This window comes from Podarcis erhardii (genome assembly GCF_964252035.2).
Source record: "Podarcis erhardii genome assembly, chromosome: 2".
NCBI classification, from domain to species: domain Eukaryota; kingdom Metazoa; phylum Chordata; class Lepidosauria; order Squamata; family Lacertidae; genus Podarcis; species Podarcis erhardii.
The window spans coordinates 88,199,774-88,216,190 of NC_138498.1; the positions used below are offsets into that span (position 1 = coordinate 88,199,774).

At 44.4% G+C, this 16,417-nt stretch overlaps 1 protein-coding gene across 6 annotated transcripts in view; it reads right to left on the reverse strand.

The window, feature by feature from the left end:
- The window catches only part of SLC41A3 (solute carrier family 41 member 3), a 42,616-nt gene extending 26,464 nt beyond the window's left edge, over positions 1 to 16,152 (reverse strand). The window contains exons 1-2 of one of the 6 annotated variants that reach the window (XM_081853433.1): positions 9,690 to 9,885; positions 7,275 to 7,589 (exon numbers count right to left, since the gene is read on the reverse strand). In XM_081853433.1, the coding sequence (XP_081709559.1) occupies positions 7,275 to 7,565 (291 nt within the window). In that variant the 5' untranslated portion in view covers positions 7,566 to 7,589; positions 9,690 to 9,885. The other 5 variants (XM_081853435.1, XM_081853434.1, XM_081853432.1 and 2 more) reach the window with 5 other exon arrangements.
- Between the last annotated feature and the right edge of the window lie 265 nt (positions 16,153 to 16,417).

Sequence of the window (16,417 nt, forward strand, 5' to 3'; positions counted from 1 at the left end):
CATTTCTACCAGGATCAAAAATGACAGGGAGAGGAAAGGAGGGGAGAGAGAGAGGATGAATGAATGAATGAATGAATGAATTTGGGCTAATATAATATAATAGTGGCACATGTTACAAAGATCAACAGCATGATTCTATCAACAGCATGTGGGGCTTATCCCCAAAGACTTGTGCACAGGGTTAAGCTGCAAATGACTCTCTCCTGGTGTAAGCAAAGTCACACGCATGAGGGATGGCCATGGGACTCAATGGAACAGTGAAATGAACCACCCACAGACAAGGCAAGAGTTGTTGCATACTCAGCCGACTTCCCAGATATTGAAGAAAAACATTAATTTGGGAATTACAAACAGAAAAAAGGTCACCACGTCCTCCCACAAAAACAGACCAAGGTGGACAGGTATCACGGAATGTTGAGTTCAAACGAGTGTCAGTTGAAAGAGAGAGAGGAAAAGGGAGGGGAAGAGAGATGGGATTGGCCTATCTGAGCCATTCACAGTAGGAATGAAATAAGGGTCAAGGGTTGCACCCCCAGCCAAATTCCACTATGTGGAAAGGAGAAGTGAAAATGGTCCCCTCCCCTATGCTGTACCATTCAGGTTCAGAGCAAAATGAGCAACTTCCTCTTCACCTAGCACTGAACTTCAGAGCTCAGTAGTCTGAAGCTTGCCTAAAGAGGGATTTCCCAAACATTTATATCCTCCCCAGGATTCCCTGTTGGCCCCTCTCTCGTTCGTATTATACAACTCATCCTAGTAGCTGTGCTCCCGGACAGTTAGATACAGTCATGTGCCTTGAAAATGAACGAGAGCTTTCCTCTGAAATACCTCTTTGTGACCCTAGCATGCCCATGGAAGGCACCTTCCCCACAGACAAGAAAGCACACAACACTGCTCATAGCTCCTAGGTACCCACAATTTAAAAAGTGATGCTCAAAGTCACCCAGGCAACATTTACCAATGGTGTTACTAACGTACTTGAAAGCCCATACATACTTGAACAGTATCGATCAACAATCCAGCAAATAACAGGCCGAAACCTGAAAGGATGAATGGCACAAAAATCTGTGATGCTATGGTGAACGATGTTTCTGGAAGGAATCCACTGACTGATCTGATGTACCTGCAGGTGAAACCTCTGAGTTTTTTCCCATGGAAGCACAGCTCCAATTTCAGCTGCGTGACCACCATGACTGAGCGCCATTAACGCATACTCAAGAAGCAGGTGGGCTGGAGGAAATCCAGGATATGGAGGTGGTCCTCACTTTCAGTTGTACATTCCAGAGCCTAAGGCACTTTTTAAGTCAGGGTTCTGCCACCATGTGTCTTCTGTTTGCAGTCTTCTCTCTTCCGCCAAAGAGCCACAAGGCTACTTTCTAAATTCCATTTGTCTGAGATGCAGCTTTCATTAACGCTTCAAGGCAGCTCCTTCTTTACATTATACTCCAGAATGGAAACAGAATCCAGAGGAAGGAATTTGATTGTTAAGATGTTTACGGATAAATACATACAAAACCACTTCTTCGGTGACTTCAGCAACCTGGATGGAAACCAGAAAGACCGGCTTAAGCTATGGCACTGAGTTCCACCAGCATGAAGCGTAACAGACTGTGCACAGATCCCTCTTGAATATTTCAGTCACTGGTGTCCTTTCTCCTCAAGTTACAAATACGATGGTTGAAAATGTAATCCTGTGCTGTTGAAACGGTCACAACTGCTTCCAGCTCATCATGTGTTGACACTGAACTATACTTGCTTGCCGTCCTGAGTCAAGGAGGCGGAGGGTAATGAACTCTTCAGTTTTCTCTTGTTTTCCCTCTTGTTTCCTCAAGGTGAAGAAAGGTCATCAGGGATAGGAGGCTGGTCCCACTGAAGAGGTCAAGAGGAATAGCTTAGGAGATGTACGGAGTGGAAAGGCACTCTTGTCCCTCTGCTCCCTTTTCTTCTCTGTTTCCCCAAGCTTTGCTAAGGGTGTAAAAGTTCAGGAAATATGTGGTTGCTTGTCTCTAAAAGACTGACTTTCAGAAGAAGAAAAAAAATTCCACAGCAAAAACCAATGAGCTTCAAAGGCTAACACCCTTATCTGCTGTCATCACTTCAGCCTTCAGCTACTATGCAAAGGCCTGTGATAAGAGTCTGTGCACAAGTTTTATTTAAGGTAGTTCTTTAGTCTTGTTAGTCAGTGGAAAAGTTTCCAGGGGGGGTTGGTTCTATGTGGTTTGTTTGTTTGTTTTTACTTCCTGTCCTAAAAGTCTGCAAGGCACTGTTATGCATTGCTTAAAAAAGACGAAAGAAGAAGGAAAAAAGTGACACAGTCCGTGGCGGCTTGAGAGAAAGGGCATTTGGCACACACTAGTGCAAAAATGATCCGTGGGGCTCTATCAGCCCAACCCCTTCGTGGAATCCGAGTGGGAAAGTTCTGGCCCAGGTGGTTCAAATTTTGTCAACTGTGTGGGAATTTAGATGTGGGAAGCTTCTGTCTGAGATATGTTGTCATCCCCTTTGATCAATTCTTTAAGAAGAAAATCTCAGTACACATTCTTGATTATGAGTGAGACCAGGAGGGGGCTGTCATTAATTGGATGGCAAATAGTTTGTGATGTAGTTTTTGTCCATTCAGCGCCACCTTGAGTCTAGTTTTGGATCAAAAGGGATATAATAAAAAATGGATAGAAATCTGAATGTTTAAATAATTTTCTAAAAAGCGATAGCACCCCCAAATTAAAGATGTGGAGGGTCATGTTTTCTTTTAATGGAGGTTTTGCAGGCATTTGGAGGACTAGACGTTCCAGGTAACAAATTTACCTGATTTTTGTTCTGTTCTGTTATTTATTTTTTGTTCTGTTCTGTGCCATTTTTCGGTACCACAGATCCTCACAAAGCAGCCTTTCCTTCAAATGGTGCTACACAACTCTAACACCCACTTTATCTCTGCAAGCATCCCTGCAGATTTCACTCTGATTACTAAAAGTGGGTTGATCATGAGGACCGAATAAGGAAGCCTTTCTGACAAAAGCTGGGTGGTTTTTTGTTTTTGTTTTTAAGTTTTCAGTGATAATATCTGCCTTGCCACTAATCTTTTTACATGCTTTCCTCGCCACGGGGAATAGGCATCTACTCAGTTAGACACATGCCTGGCGTAAACCTAGCGCATCTGCATCTAGTATCAGCTGAATGGTCCTTAGACATTACCTTGCTGCACAGGAAGAGGAAATAAAACCTCTTCAGGCTTCCTGTTCCTATGGAACAGCATCACTTTCAGAAAAACAATATCCACGTCCCTTGTTGCCTTCCAGAAATGGCAGCATGGAGGGGTGCTTCAGATTCCCCTTCACACCTACTACCCCCACCCAGATCCCCGTAATCACGGTGTTTCCCTTCAGAGTCTGAAAACAACTGGCAGTTTGAGCCGAGTATTCTCTCTGGAAGGGAGGGGGTGGAAAGCAAGCTCCCCAGAACTGCTTCTCCTCCAGCTGACTGCTGGGGACGGGGGAGGTTCACGCTGGTCTCCCCCTTGACATAATCTTTTCTTTCTGGGAGGCAGGGGGTGCACACTGTCCTTAGGTCTCTCTGGCCAACGGACAGGGTCAGAACGAGATTCCCTGATTAAGTATGGCTGCCCACCAGCAAACACTCTTGACACAGTTCGGATGCCCAAAAGTCAAAACAGATTAAAGTATTAACAATACAATACGCAATACAGGCATACCTTGGTTTACAAACAGCTTAGTTCTCGAAGGTTTTGGCTCCCAAACGCCGCAAACCCAGAAGTGACTATCTTTTGTTTGCGAACTATTTTTGGAAGTCGAACATCTGACGGGGCTTCTGCAGCTTCTGATTGGAAGCCACGCTTTGGTTTCCAAATGTTTTGGAAGTCAAACGGACTTCCAGAATGGATTCCGTTCAACTTCTGAGGTACGATTGTACTTAGAAAACAATGAAAAAAATCTTTCTAGTGGAAACAGAATAAAACAATTAAATTAAAACACACACACACACACACACACACACAGAGATATATATATATATATAGAGAGAGAGAGAGAGAGAGATTATTTCTCTCAAATCCCAACTCTACAATTCTATGAAATGGTGTGAGAGGCTTATTTAAAACAACTTTTTTAAAAAAAGGTGGGGGAAAATAGCTTTTTGGCACCATAAAAAGGACACCAGGCAGGCCTTTGGTGAGGGGAAGGGGCAATTCTACAGCCAGGGTGCCACCAAAGCCAGCCCTTCTCCTTAGTAGCCACTTGCCTTGCTGTATGTACAAAATACACATACATGAAAACATATTAAAGGCAGGCCATGTCACAGAAACATCTCCAAAATGGCAGGGTGGTGACTCCAGCTCCCAAACCTCACTGCCACTCATTTACTTTATCAACCAATTTCCCCCAGCCTTCATGCTAAATCTTACAACCCATGCTGAGAGTTAAAAGAGCAGGGACTCCTTGTAGCCCATTTCCCACAGAGGTGATGGGGCTCCAAAATGGCGTTCAGTTCGATCTCTGCCATTTCCCATCACCTGCTCTCTCTGCTGCTTTCCCTCTCACACACAGCAATTCCATGGCACAGGGAGCAGTTCCAGTTCCTACTGGGATGTGGTAGCAAGCATGGCCTTCAGTAAGGTTCAACAGTCTTGGGTGAATGAGTTTATTGCTCTCCATCTCCGTCCATTATTAAGCAAGCACCATAAAAAAGCCTACAGGCAACAAATCAATATTCAGAAAGCGCCAGTTAGCTCAGGAGACCTGAGAGTGTACAGTTTCTTTCTTCCTTTATTACACAGTTAAGGTGTCTCCAGCCAAGAGGAATGCATCTGCCAGCACAGAAATAAATAAGCTTACATATCTGTGCACACTTGGGAACAGGAGTTTTCTTTTCATTATAAGACTCCCGTATGGTGCCCAGCACCTCGAAGCACTAAAGAGATAAAACAAGACACCTACACACAACACAAATAAATAAGAAATGCCATCAAAACCAAAATAACAATCCAAGTCAGCCAGTCAAGGATGAAGTGCTTTCAAACAAAGATAGCTAGTTAACTAGACAAACATAACTAGACAAAGATAGCTAGCTAACTAGACAAACAGATCTAGTTGTTGGTCTCCGAAACTCATTTTTTATATTAATAATTATCTATTGACCTCGTTAGCTGCTTGTTATGCAGAAAGGCACCCAAGCGACTTCAACAACATATTTAAGAGCATAAACGTCAGTAAAAATCCAACATGTAGCATTTCTACTGCACTTCTGCTGCACATTGTGGAACAGTCTCCCTCGGGAGGTTGTGGTCTCCCTTTCCTTGGAGGTTTTTAAGCAGAGGTTGGATGGCCATTTGCCATGGATGCTTCAGTTGAGATTCCTGCATTGCAGGGGGCCAGATTAGATGATCCAACTCTACGATTCTATGATTCTAGACTTCCAAAGCACTTCACAGTTATTGTCAATTAGGAAGTAAAAGAGAGATAGGCAAAGTTGACTGAACTTCCCCACAGCTAAATCAAGAGGACCTTGATAGACGCAATGGCTATACAACAGAACAGATGTAGAGAACCTTTTTCAGGCATTACCTCAGTGGAAAGCTGTGTGTCCTGGGTTTAGAGCCATGCCACAATGGGGATGAAAACTAGACCCTTTCTTCTCTTCAGGGACATGGCCTGGGGGCCAGATTGTGAGGCCTGGTGAGCTGGATTAGGGCCAGAAGATCCCCATTCCCAGTGTCATGATTCTCTTTATTGGATGAGAAGAATCTTTGAACAGTGACTCTTGATTTTTTATTTGTTTGCACTGTTGCTATTAAAATCCAATAGAAATGAATAGAAATAATTAATACAGTCAAACCTCGGCTACCGAACGCCTCTGTTTTGGAACGTTTTGGCTCCCGGACACTGAAAACTTGGAAGTAAATGCTCAGGTTTTTGAACGTTTTTCAAAAGCTGAACAGTGCAGGAAGCTCCTACAACCAATCAGAATCCGCCCACAGTTGTCGAACATTTCGGAAGCCAAAAGGCCTTCCGGAACAGATTACGTTCGACAGCCGAGGTTTGACTGTAGTGATTTAACCGTCTTAAAAGGGAACATATTAAAAACAATAATATGGTGTCTGTTTATACAGGGATTCTTAATAGCGTGTACAGTATGTCCTTTATTACCTAGTACAATAAAATGAGTTCTGGAACACAGCGTCAATTTGAAATAGGTGGGACCTCTAACCTCATGGGACCTGACTGATTTGCTAAATATCCAGGAGAAATATTAACTTCAGCTCTGTTAAAGTGGTCAGGACACGCCCCCTGTTGTTTCTGTGTAATCCTCCTCTCTGATAAGGGGCAGCATGACCTGGTTCCCTGCTAGTTAAATAATTCAGGCAGTGAGAGAAAAGGATTGCAGTCCTTTAAAAAGCACCCATTAGGAAGTACGTATTCAAATTCAAGTTTTAACTTATAGAAAATACAGAAAACGTTAATATAAAAATAAAGCAGAGGGTTGAGTCACCTGTCTCTAGTAAAAAAAAAAATCAACACTTGATTTAGTACTTTTGAAAGCTTGTTTGTTTAAGACTGTAATCCAATGTAGACACATCTAACTGATAGCAGTACGACAAACCTCTGAGTTTAGGACTGTAATTTTTTTCTTGATTTTCTTGATTTTGCAAAATGCTTTATTCTTGTTTACAATCAAGCAGCGTATAAATATTTAAAATAATGAAATAAATAAATAAGAGTTTGTGTTTAAGGCTATTTATTTCAGACATTATCTACAGCTATTGAGCTTAAGACAGTACACCAAGCAAGATTAAAGCAATAAATACGTAACATTAGCAGCTAGCAGAGATAGGAATAGAGAATAGCAGAATCTGTAGATGCTATATACAGAAACCATCTCTAAACAGCCCTAGGCCAGGAAGGGACACAGTGACACAGTGTTCTAATTCTTGAATCAACTAAGGAATTTAGGCACCCTAGAAAAATACCAGTACACCCCTACTCCATGCAGATTTACTAAGTTCAACAGACTTGCAGGACTTACATAACCTCCCATATAAAGCGTTTGCAGAAATTCAGGCTTAGTCTTGAAGGAAATACAGGCAAAGGGATTCTGCAACTATGGACAACAAGGTGGGTGTGAATTAGCTACCCAAAACAATATGAGATCTTGGGTTTTAACTGCCCTGGGCCGTTGACAGCTAGCAGAGAAACATCACAGAGCCTGTCCTCTAGTCACAGAACACAAAGAAGCAAATGCACAGAACTTTCTGTTCTTCCTACCTGAACGTAATCCAAGACCATCCCTGCAAGGACCATGCCCATGCCCGCCATCATGTACGGCAGGAGCACCTGCAGGCCAATCACGATGGCAGACTCCTCCTGAAGCTTTGCCATTGCCACTTTTGCTTCAGCAGGCTGCTTCTGAGGCAGCAGCAAAGAGCCATCCTCTGTCCCCTGGCTGCCAAGTTTGCTCTCTTTGTGTTTAACCTTGCCCTTTGCTTTGTGCCTGGACCGCTCTCCATTGCGAGTTCTGCCTTCCTTTCTCCGCTGCCGAGTTTCTTCACCTTTCATGTTGGCTCTTCCAGTTCAGGAGTCCTTTCAGGCAAGGGTGAGATGAAGACCAGACCAGAGAGAAAAAGAAACGAGAGAGAAAGAGACAATGGCAATAAGAGGGAGCCATTCCACGATGTCTTTGAGAAGAAAAGTCAGTTGGCACTCTTTCATTTCTCCGTGTATCCAAAGGGTGGCAACACATTTCACCAGATTCACCCAACTTTGTGCACAGGTGGCCTTTAGAGAATGGACTCAGGGTATATAATGTTGTTATACTGTAGCTCTCTCAGCCTGCTCATTGGCTGGATGGGACACTGCCTGAATCGGAGACCTGGAAGCTGCACAGAACTCCCCCCCCCCAAAGGAAGCATATAAGTGTACTAATTAAATAAAATGCATAGCCTGCAGATATCCAGGAACCCTGGTTTGTAAGCTGATCTCTAAACCAGTTCCATAACTGGCTAACACCAGAGAAACGAGCACGTCTGTGAGAATCAATCCACGTGCTGCCCCTTGGGTGCAAAACACCTACTTATCAACCAGATGCAATTCACTTACAGAACTATTCTAATCCGCAATCCATGGTGCTAGTGTGGGTTAGGATTTGGCAGAGATTTCCCTCCAATGGGCTCTGCTGCTGTGGAGGCACCTGCTGAAAGGACAGTGCCTGCTACTAGCAGTAGTGGTCTCACCAGCGGCAGCTAGTGTAAGGCCCCCAAATGATGCATTTCGGGAGTGGAGGGCAGGGATGGGCCCACTGGATCCAAAGCTGGTCCAGTTCCTAGAAAAGAGCCCAATCCATGGAGCTGGCACAGCAAAGTAGATGCAAAAACATGTTGCTCCATGCGCCTTCTCTCCATTAGGATAGCTCCCCTAATTATCTAAGGGCATTCGTTTATGGTTTAAGGAGACAGCTTTGATAACATTTTCCCCAGTAGTTGGCTACTCTGGTCCAGTCACAGTTCCTGCTGTTTTTCCTCCCTTCCATATAGCCACCTTATCTTCACTTCCTCCTGCCCAGAGCATTAGAGAAAGCCCAGTTGTTGGCTATGGCAGCTCCTGGTCTCCACACTCTCCTGGTATTAATGCAAGAAGTGAGAAATCAAAGGAGGGGCATCACAGGAGGGGCACAACCCTTACCTAGTGGCATGTCATACTCAGTCCAATTAAAGGGCCACCAACAGTTTTTTGTTGGCTTGCTTGTTGCCATGCCCATGAAAACTTGAGGGGACGGTACACACACGGCATTTTTCCAATATTATTTCTACACTTCAGTTCTCAATGGGACTCTTGAGAAATGGGGGGATCTATTAAGCACAACTGTTTGAAAAGGCTGATGGTTTCTCCTTCAGTTGGTTTATACCCAATGTTTTAATTTCCCTGGGCTGTTTTGGAATCTGTATTATTGTTTAAGTTTCTGGTGTTAACATTTTGATCTTAACGGGAACTGCTGTTGTGACCCGTTAGCCAAATCGAGTTTCTTTTTGAAAGCTAGGTGTGGAATAAATTTTCAAAGCAAACAAATTCCTGTGGAACGTAAGCGTTCTGAAGTACAGGATGTACCTTACCTTACAGAATCTCTGACACCCCTAATAAATAAAGAGCTCTGGTGTTATTTCTGCTGCTGGACACACCAACAGGGGTGCTTTTGTGACCAAAAGCAAGTAACATTAATGCCATTCCTGCACCTTCAACTGACAGTGGTGGACCTCAGGTGAGCCAGAGGCCAATGATGAACTCTGTCCTGGGCTCAAAACCGTCACAGATCCACATCTATCATAGATCCACATCTATCATGTTAATACAGCAGGACTTTCCTCTTCTGGAGCAAGTCGCTAGCGACCAGCCTCAGTTTCCCCAGGGACAAAAAGCTTGGATCACAGAAAACACTAGATTATAATACACTGGGGGCGGGGGAACATCATTCCAAATCCTACGATTTGGTAAACAATTGTTTCCCCGAGACAAACGATGCCAACTCACTCACTACGATTTTATTTTTAATTAAGTGTGTGTGTGTGTGTGTGTGTGTGTGTGTGTGTGTGTAAAAGATGCGAGAATGCAAAGGTCTATTAAGCAAGGCTCCCTCCGCCGCCCCTCCATATAAGGAGCGGAGAGTCACGCCCCTCGCCAGCAACTTACCGGCGGCCGCCTTTGTCCTTCCCCGCCGGAGTCTATCGCCCCCTGGGACGCGACAGGGGCATCGCGCGCATCGGGAGCGGATGCGAAGCAGGGCGCGCCGCTCCGCCCTCACCTGGAATGGGCCCAGGGCTTCCTAGCGCGCGGCCCCGGGCATCGCTCGCTCCGCTGGGAGGCGGCAGCGGAGCTTTGGCCAGGCAGCTCCGCGGCGGAAAAGGAAGCGGCCCGCGGAAGGGGGAAGCGGAAAGCCCGCGCAGCGAAGGCGAGGGGCGGGCCTGCTCGGAGGGGCGCGCGGCCACGGGCGGAGAGTGCCGCCCCTTCAGCACATACCGCCTCTGGACTCTCGCCCTGGGCTGAAGCCGCCAGCCGTGGTTGCCAACGCACCTCTGCTTGCAGCGCAGCGGGTTTTATATGCTGGTGGGTTTTAAAAGAGAGAGGGGGTGTCGGTTTCCAGGGTTGTCTGGGAAGGCTTATTTCGGGGGGGGGCGGTTAATTGCTTGGAGCACTCTGCACATGCTCAAGGGGACGTTACTGCAGGGCAGAGAGGCTCTGAGAACGCCAGTGTCCAGCTGGAGAATGACAAGTAAAAATGGTGGGTGCTGCCAGTCAATGGACATGTAAAAAACGGTAAAGGACCCCATGACGGTTAAGTCCAATCAAAGGCGACTATGGGGTGCGGCGCTCATCTCTACTTTGCCAGCGTTTGTCCACAGACAGCTTTCTGGAGTTATGTGGCCAGCATGACTAAACTGCTACTGGCGCAAGAGAACACCATGACGGAAGCCAGAGCACAGGCAAATGCCATTTACCTTCCCACCGCAACAGTACCTATTTATTTACTTGCACTGGTGTGCTTTCGAACTGCTAGGTTGGCAGGAGCTGGGACAGAGCAACGGGAGCTCGCCCCGTCACAGGGATTGGAACCGCCAACCTGACTGGCAAGCCCAAGAGGCTCAGTGGTTTCGACCACAGCGCCACATATTGTGACATGTAGTGGGGGGGATTATGTGTTTCAGCACTGATGCTGAGAAAATAGGTTTTTTGTGCCTGCAATGGCCTTCTTAATGTGAGCAAAGATGCTTGCACCCACCTCAGAGCTATTGAAAGGAGCGTCTTTTGCTAGCTTCATCTGGTGCCACCGCTACAGCTGTATCTGCACAGCCTGACCACTCGAGTCCATGCATTGCTAGCCTTAAGACTAGATCACTGGAATGCGCTCTGTGCGGGGCTGCGCTTGGGGCCTGTCTATTTGCACTAGCTAGTGCAGAATGCAGCCACTAAACTGCCAATAGGGGCAGATTAGCAACAGCGAGTGACATCTTTGCTATCCTACCAGACCATGCTGTGGAACGCTTGTCCAGCGTTCAGGCATCCTTGCTGCTAACTTCCAGGTCTCTCTTGGATATATTTTAATGCCAACGGGCCTTTTCAAGAAGAGATAGTCATTTTAAATAATTATTTTGCATTGTTTTATGGTTTATTGTGCTTTATTGCACCTGCTTTCCCCCTGTACACCACCTTAATCATTTATCTGAGGTGGTGTTCTACAAATGCATCTTTATAAAGAAAAATAAATTAGATTTGCGTAGAAATTTCCCCAAATGATTTGCCTTTGTTCACAGAACACCACCTCAGATGTTTACAGGTACGTCTGGGCAAATCCATGGTATTTGTGTGTTTCAGCTAAATTGAATAGCACACAGTTGGGAGCTACATTTACAATACATTGAGATTTTGAAATACTGGTTGGTAGCCCACACAGAACGATCTGCCAGATACAAGATTTATTGCTCACATAGCAAATGTATGTTCTGCAAAGGAAAATTAAATAAATATTATTTTTTTAAAATCCTGACAGCAGCATTGGCTTGTGGTTTGTCTTTGCTGAAATGATATACAGATTTTTGAAACAATAACCTTTCCTGTTTTTCTTTTCTTTTCTTTTGTCCATTTATTTCCTAATGCCTTTGGCTTAAAAGTTGTAGGGGGGTGGGATTTGCAAATAAATTCTGTACTGTGAACCTCATGGGCTTAATAAACAGGAGAGTAATGGATGTAAAAGTCTGAAACAGTGAAAAATGGTCTCTTCTGCATCATTAACATTGTGTTCCATATGTGCTAGCACAAGGTTTAAACTCAAGGCTTCTAAAAAAGAAAGAAAGAAAAGGAAATGTACCAAGAAGAAAGTCTGAAAGGATAGGTGGATTTTTTTAAAAAAAGAAAAAGTATTTGACCACACACACTTAATTCCCACTTCATTAATAACGAGTGCTGTCCTGTAACTTGTTTTTAATGAACCATTATAAATACTGGGTATTGCCTGGTGGCCCATTTATTTTCCACAGCAGTTTGTGTGTGTGCTGCTTTCTCTGTGGCTCTTTTAATTAATTTTAGGTCTTCCCTTCCAGGGCAGAGAGTCAGCAAACATTGTCACCCTAGCATCACAGAATCAACTTTTTTGCTGCTGTTTTATTTCATAGGATTTAAAACACACACACAAATGCTTATTAAAGATGACATAGCAAAAAAGCAGGCCAATTCCTAAGTTCAAAGGGGCATTTGGGAAATAGCCCTAAGTGCCCCACTCTGCATTGGAGCCCAGCAGTCATGAGTGGCTACAAGCCACCATTTTTATTTCCCACAGTGCCCTGGGAAATTCAAAATGGCGGCTCATAGCCTAGCTGTCTGCCACCTGGCATAAACTGTTCAAGAGCAGCATCAATGTTGTGTAGCCCTTGTGGGATTCTGAGGCTCTGGCAGCTGCCCAAGGATACTGAATGCTGACTATGAGCCTGTGACCCATCTGACTAAATGCAGTCCACCACTCATGTATAGCAGATTATAAAAGGAACTTTAACAAACTTTTGCTGCCTGCCCGGGATAGCAAGAATCAGAAAGAGATTGCCATAGGTGGCCAAGGAACTGACAGGAAAATATAACTCTGTGGTATATTGGAAGGAGATGCAATTCTGTGTCTTAACTCCTCAGTAAGGCAGACCAACTTAAGGAAGGGAGATAGTAGTAATGGGGGACTTCAATTACCCGGATATTTGCTGGATGTCAAACTCAGCCAAGAGCATAAGGTCAAACAGATTCCTCACTGGCCTTGCAGACAACTTCGTTGTCCAGAAAGTGGGAGAAGCAACAAGAGGAACAGCCATTTTAGATCTGGTCCTAACCAATGTTTATGACCTGGTTAGTGGGGTAGAAGTGGAAGGATCATTAGGCGCGAGTGATCATGCTCTTCTGAAGTTTACTATACAGCGGAAAGGAGCAGCCAAGCATACTAGGACTCAATTTCTTGACTTTAAGAAAGCCGACTTCATAAAACTTAGGGAAGTGCTGGGTGAGATCCCATGGACAGTAATATTACAAGGAAAGGGAGTTGATGATGGCTGGGAGTTTGTTAAGAGGGAGATAGTAAAAGCACAACTTCAGGCAATACCAATGAGACGGAAACATGGAAGGTGCCTAAAGAAGCCAGGGTGGCTATCTAAAGAACTTTTAACTGAGTTAAGATTAAAAAAGGATGTGTACAAAAAATGGAAAAGGGGGGAAACTACCAAAGAGGAATTCAAACAAATAGCCAGCACGTGTAGACACAAAGTCAGAAAAGCTAAAGCACAGAATGAACTCAGGCTTGCTAGAGAGGTTAAAAGCAACAAAAAAGGCTTTTATGGGTATGTTCGTAGCAAAAGGAAGAACAAAGAAACAGTGGGGTCACTCAGAGGAGAAGATGGTGAAATGCAAACAGGGGACACAGAAAGGGCTGAACTTCTCAATGCCTTCTTTGCCTCAGTCTTCTCCGATAAAGAAAACAATGCCCGACCTGAAGAATTTGGAGCAAATGATTCAGCAGAGGAAACACAGCCCAGAATAACTAAGGAGATAGTACAAGAATTCTTGGCTAGTTTAGATGTATTCAAGTCTCCAGGGCCAGATGAACTGCATCCAAGAGTATTAAAAGAATTGGCAGATGTGATCTCAGAACCACTGGCAGTCATCTTTGAGAATTCCTGGAGAACAGGCGAAGTCCCGGCAGACTGGAGGAGGGCAAATGTTGTCCCTATTTTCAAAAAGGGGAAAACAGAGGACCCAAATAATTACCGCCCAGTCAGTCTGACATCAATACCAGGGAAGATTCTGGAGCAGATCATTAAGCAAACAGTCTGTGAGCACCTAGAAAGGAATGCTGTGATCACCAATAGTCAGCATGGATTTCTGAAAAATAAGTCATGTCAGACTAACCTGATCTCGTTTTTTGACAGAATTACAAGCCTGGTAGATGAAGGGAACGCAGTGGATGTAGCCTACCTTGATTTCAGCAAGGCATTTGACAAGGTGCCCCATGATATTCTTGTAAAGAAGCTGGTAAAATGCGGACTTGACTATGCTACCACTCAGTGGATTTGTAACTGGCTGGCTGACCGAACCCAAAAGGTGCTCATCAATGGTTCCTCTTCATCCTGGAGAAGAGTGACTAGTGGGGTGCCACAGGGTTCTGTCTTGGGCCCGATCTTATTCAACATCTTTATCAACGACTTGGATGATGGACTCAAAGGCATCCTGATCAAATTTGCAGATGACACCAAACTGGGAGGGGTGGCTAACACCCCAGAGGACAGGATCACACTTCAAAACGACCTTGACAGGTTAGAGAACTGGGCCAAAACAAACAAGATGAATTTTAATAGGGAGAAATGTAAAGTATTGCACTTGGGCAAAAAAATGAGAGGCACAAATACAAGATGGGTGACACCTGGCTTGAGAGCAGTACATGTGAAAAGGATCTAGGAGTCTTGGTTGACCACAAAGGATCTAGGAGTCTTGGTTGACCACAAACTTGACATGAGCCAACAGTGTGACGCGGTAGCTAAAAAAGCCAATGCAATTCTGGGCTGCATCAATAGGAGTATAGCATCTAGATCAAGGGAAGTAATAGTGCCACTGTATTCTGCTCTGGTCAGACCTCACCTGGAGTACTGTGTCCAGTTCTGGGCACCACAGTTCAAGAAGGACACTGACAAACTGGAACGTGTCCAGAGGAGGGCAACCAAAATGGTCAAAGGCCTGGAAACGATGCCTTATGAAGAACGGCTAAGGGAGCTGGGCATGTTTAGCCTGGAGAAGAGGAGGTTAAGGGGTGATATGATAGCCATGTTCAAATATATAAAAGGATGTCACATAGAGGAGGGAGAAAGGTTGTTTTCTGCTGCTCCAGAGAAGCGGACACGGAGCAATGGTTCCAAACTACAAGAAAAAAGATTCCACCTAAACATTAGGAAGAACTTCCTGACAGTAAGAGCTGTTCGACAGTGGAATTTGCTGCCAAGGAGTGTGGTGGAGTCTCCTTCTTTGGAGGTCTTTAAGCAGAGGCTTGACAACCATATGTCAGGAGTGCTCTGATGGTGTTTCCTGCTTGGCAGGGGGTTGGACTCGATGGCCCTTGTGGTCTCTTCCAACTCTATGATTCTATGATTCTAACTGCACCAGGAATTATAATTGTACTTTATCAGCTTTGTGCATTTTTTCCCTTCCGGTGAGAGTATCGTATTTAATAGTAATGTTGGTTGTTACTGTAATCCTAGTAAGGCATATATTGGAAGCATGTTAAAAAGATGAAACAATATTTCATAAATTACAATTGTGCTACCTAGAAAGTATTCTCAGAGAAACATTTTGATCTATTTGGCCCTAGAATATGGTCTAAATAGGATCTATGTAATAGCTGTTTCAAAACCCCAAATTCTAAACCCTGTTGCATTTGTACACAAGGAAAACATTTTGCAGTAGTCTGAGTGAATGGGAAGTTGTATTTAGAACCAGTAAACGCATGCATCGTTGGCACAAGAAAGGGGAATGATTGATCTATCTGACACTAACTCATTTGTATCTCCTTTGATTAAAAGGAAGTGCATATACTTATCCCCTTTTATTATTGCCTGTTTGGCATTAAAATTAGTAATCACAACAGCTAAGAAAGGAACATTCTGCCAGCCATTCTCATGTTAAATTGATTGGAACCATGCTCTTTATGTTCTTTAAAGTTTTCAGGATTTAGAACCCTTACCTCCAGGTCACAGCTGGAACAACTGCCTGTTCCACAGAAGCTCAGTTCAGGAAATAAGGTGGCTAGACAAGAAGCTTCTTAATTCCAGAAACGGTGCTTCACATGGTCCTGTAAGGCTAAGGCTTCAACTCCACAGCTACAAAAGAGTTGCAAGATTTTGCAAGTGGCAGTAACTGAACCCTGCAGCTGCTGTGTCCCAGAGCTGTGCATCGTTTCAGGGTGTCGTTTTGAAACCAGCCAGGCTTAAATTTCAGCTCGCTTTGCAAAATTGTGTGTCTTTGCATCTTCACAAGTGGGGCTCCCTGCTGCGTGATCTGCGACAAGGAAAGCTTTAGTTTTCCATCAGAGGAAATGCTGGACCCCAGTGGTGGTGTGTTGCTCCACCTTGCTTACGTGAGTTATTATGAGAGCAAGCTTAGATGGAAGAGAGGAACGTGTTGGCTTTGTTAAAAATAGTGGCCTCGCCAAGATGCTTTTAGACTTGTTATGACTTACGCTATCAGTTTTCAACTGAGCTTCAAAAAGCAAATGAGAAGTGCCTTGAGAAATGTGCGGGGGGGGGGGGAGGGACAAACTTGAAACCTATAGCTGACTGTGCAAGTACATCACTAATTTGATGCACCCTCAGTTTAACAATGATGCGTTATTAGTCATAAAATCA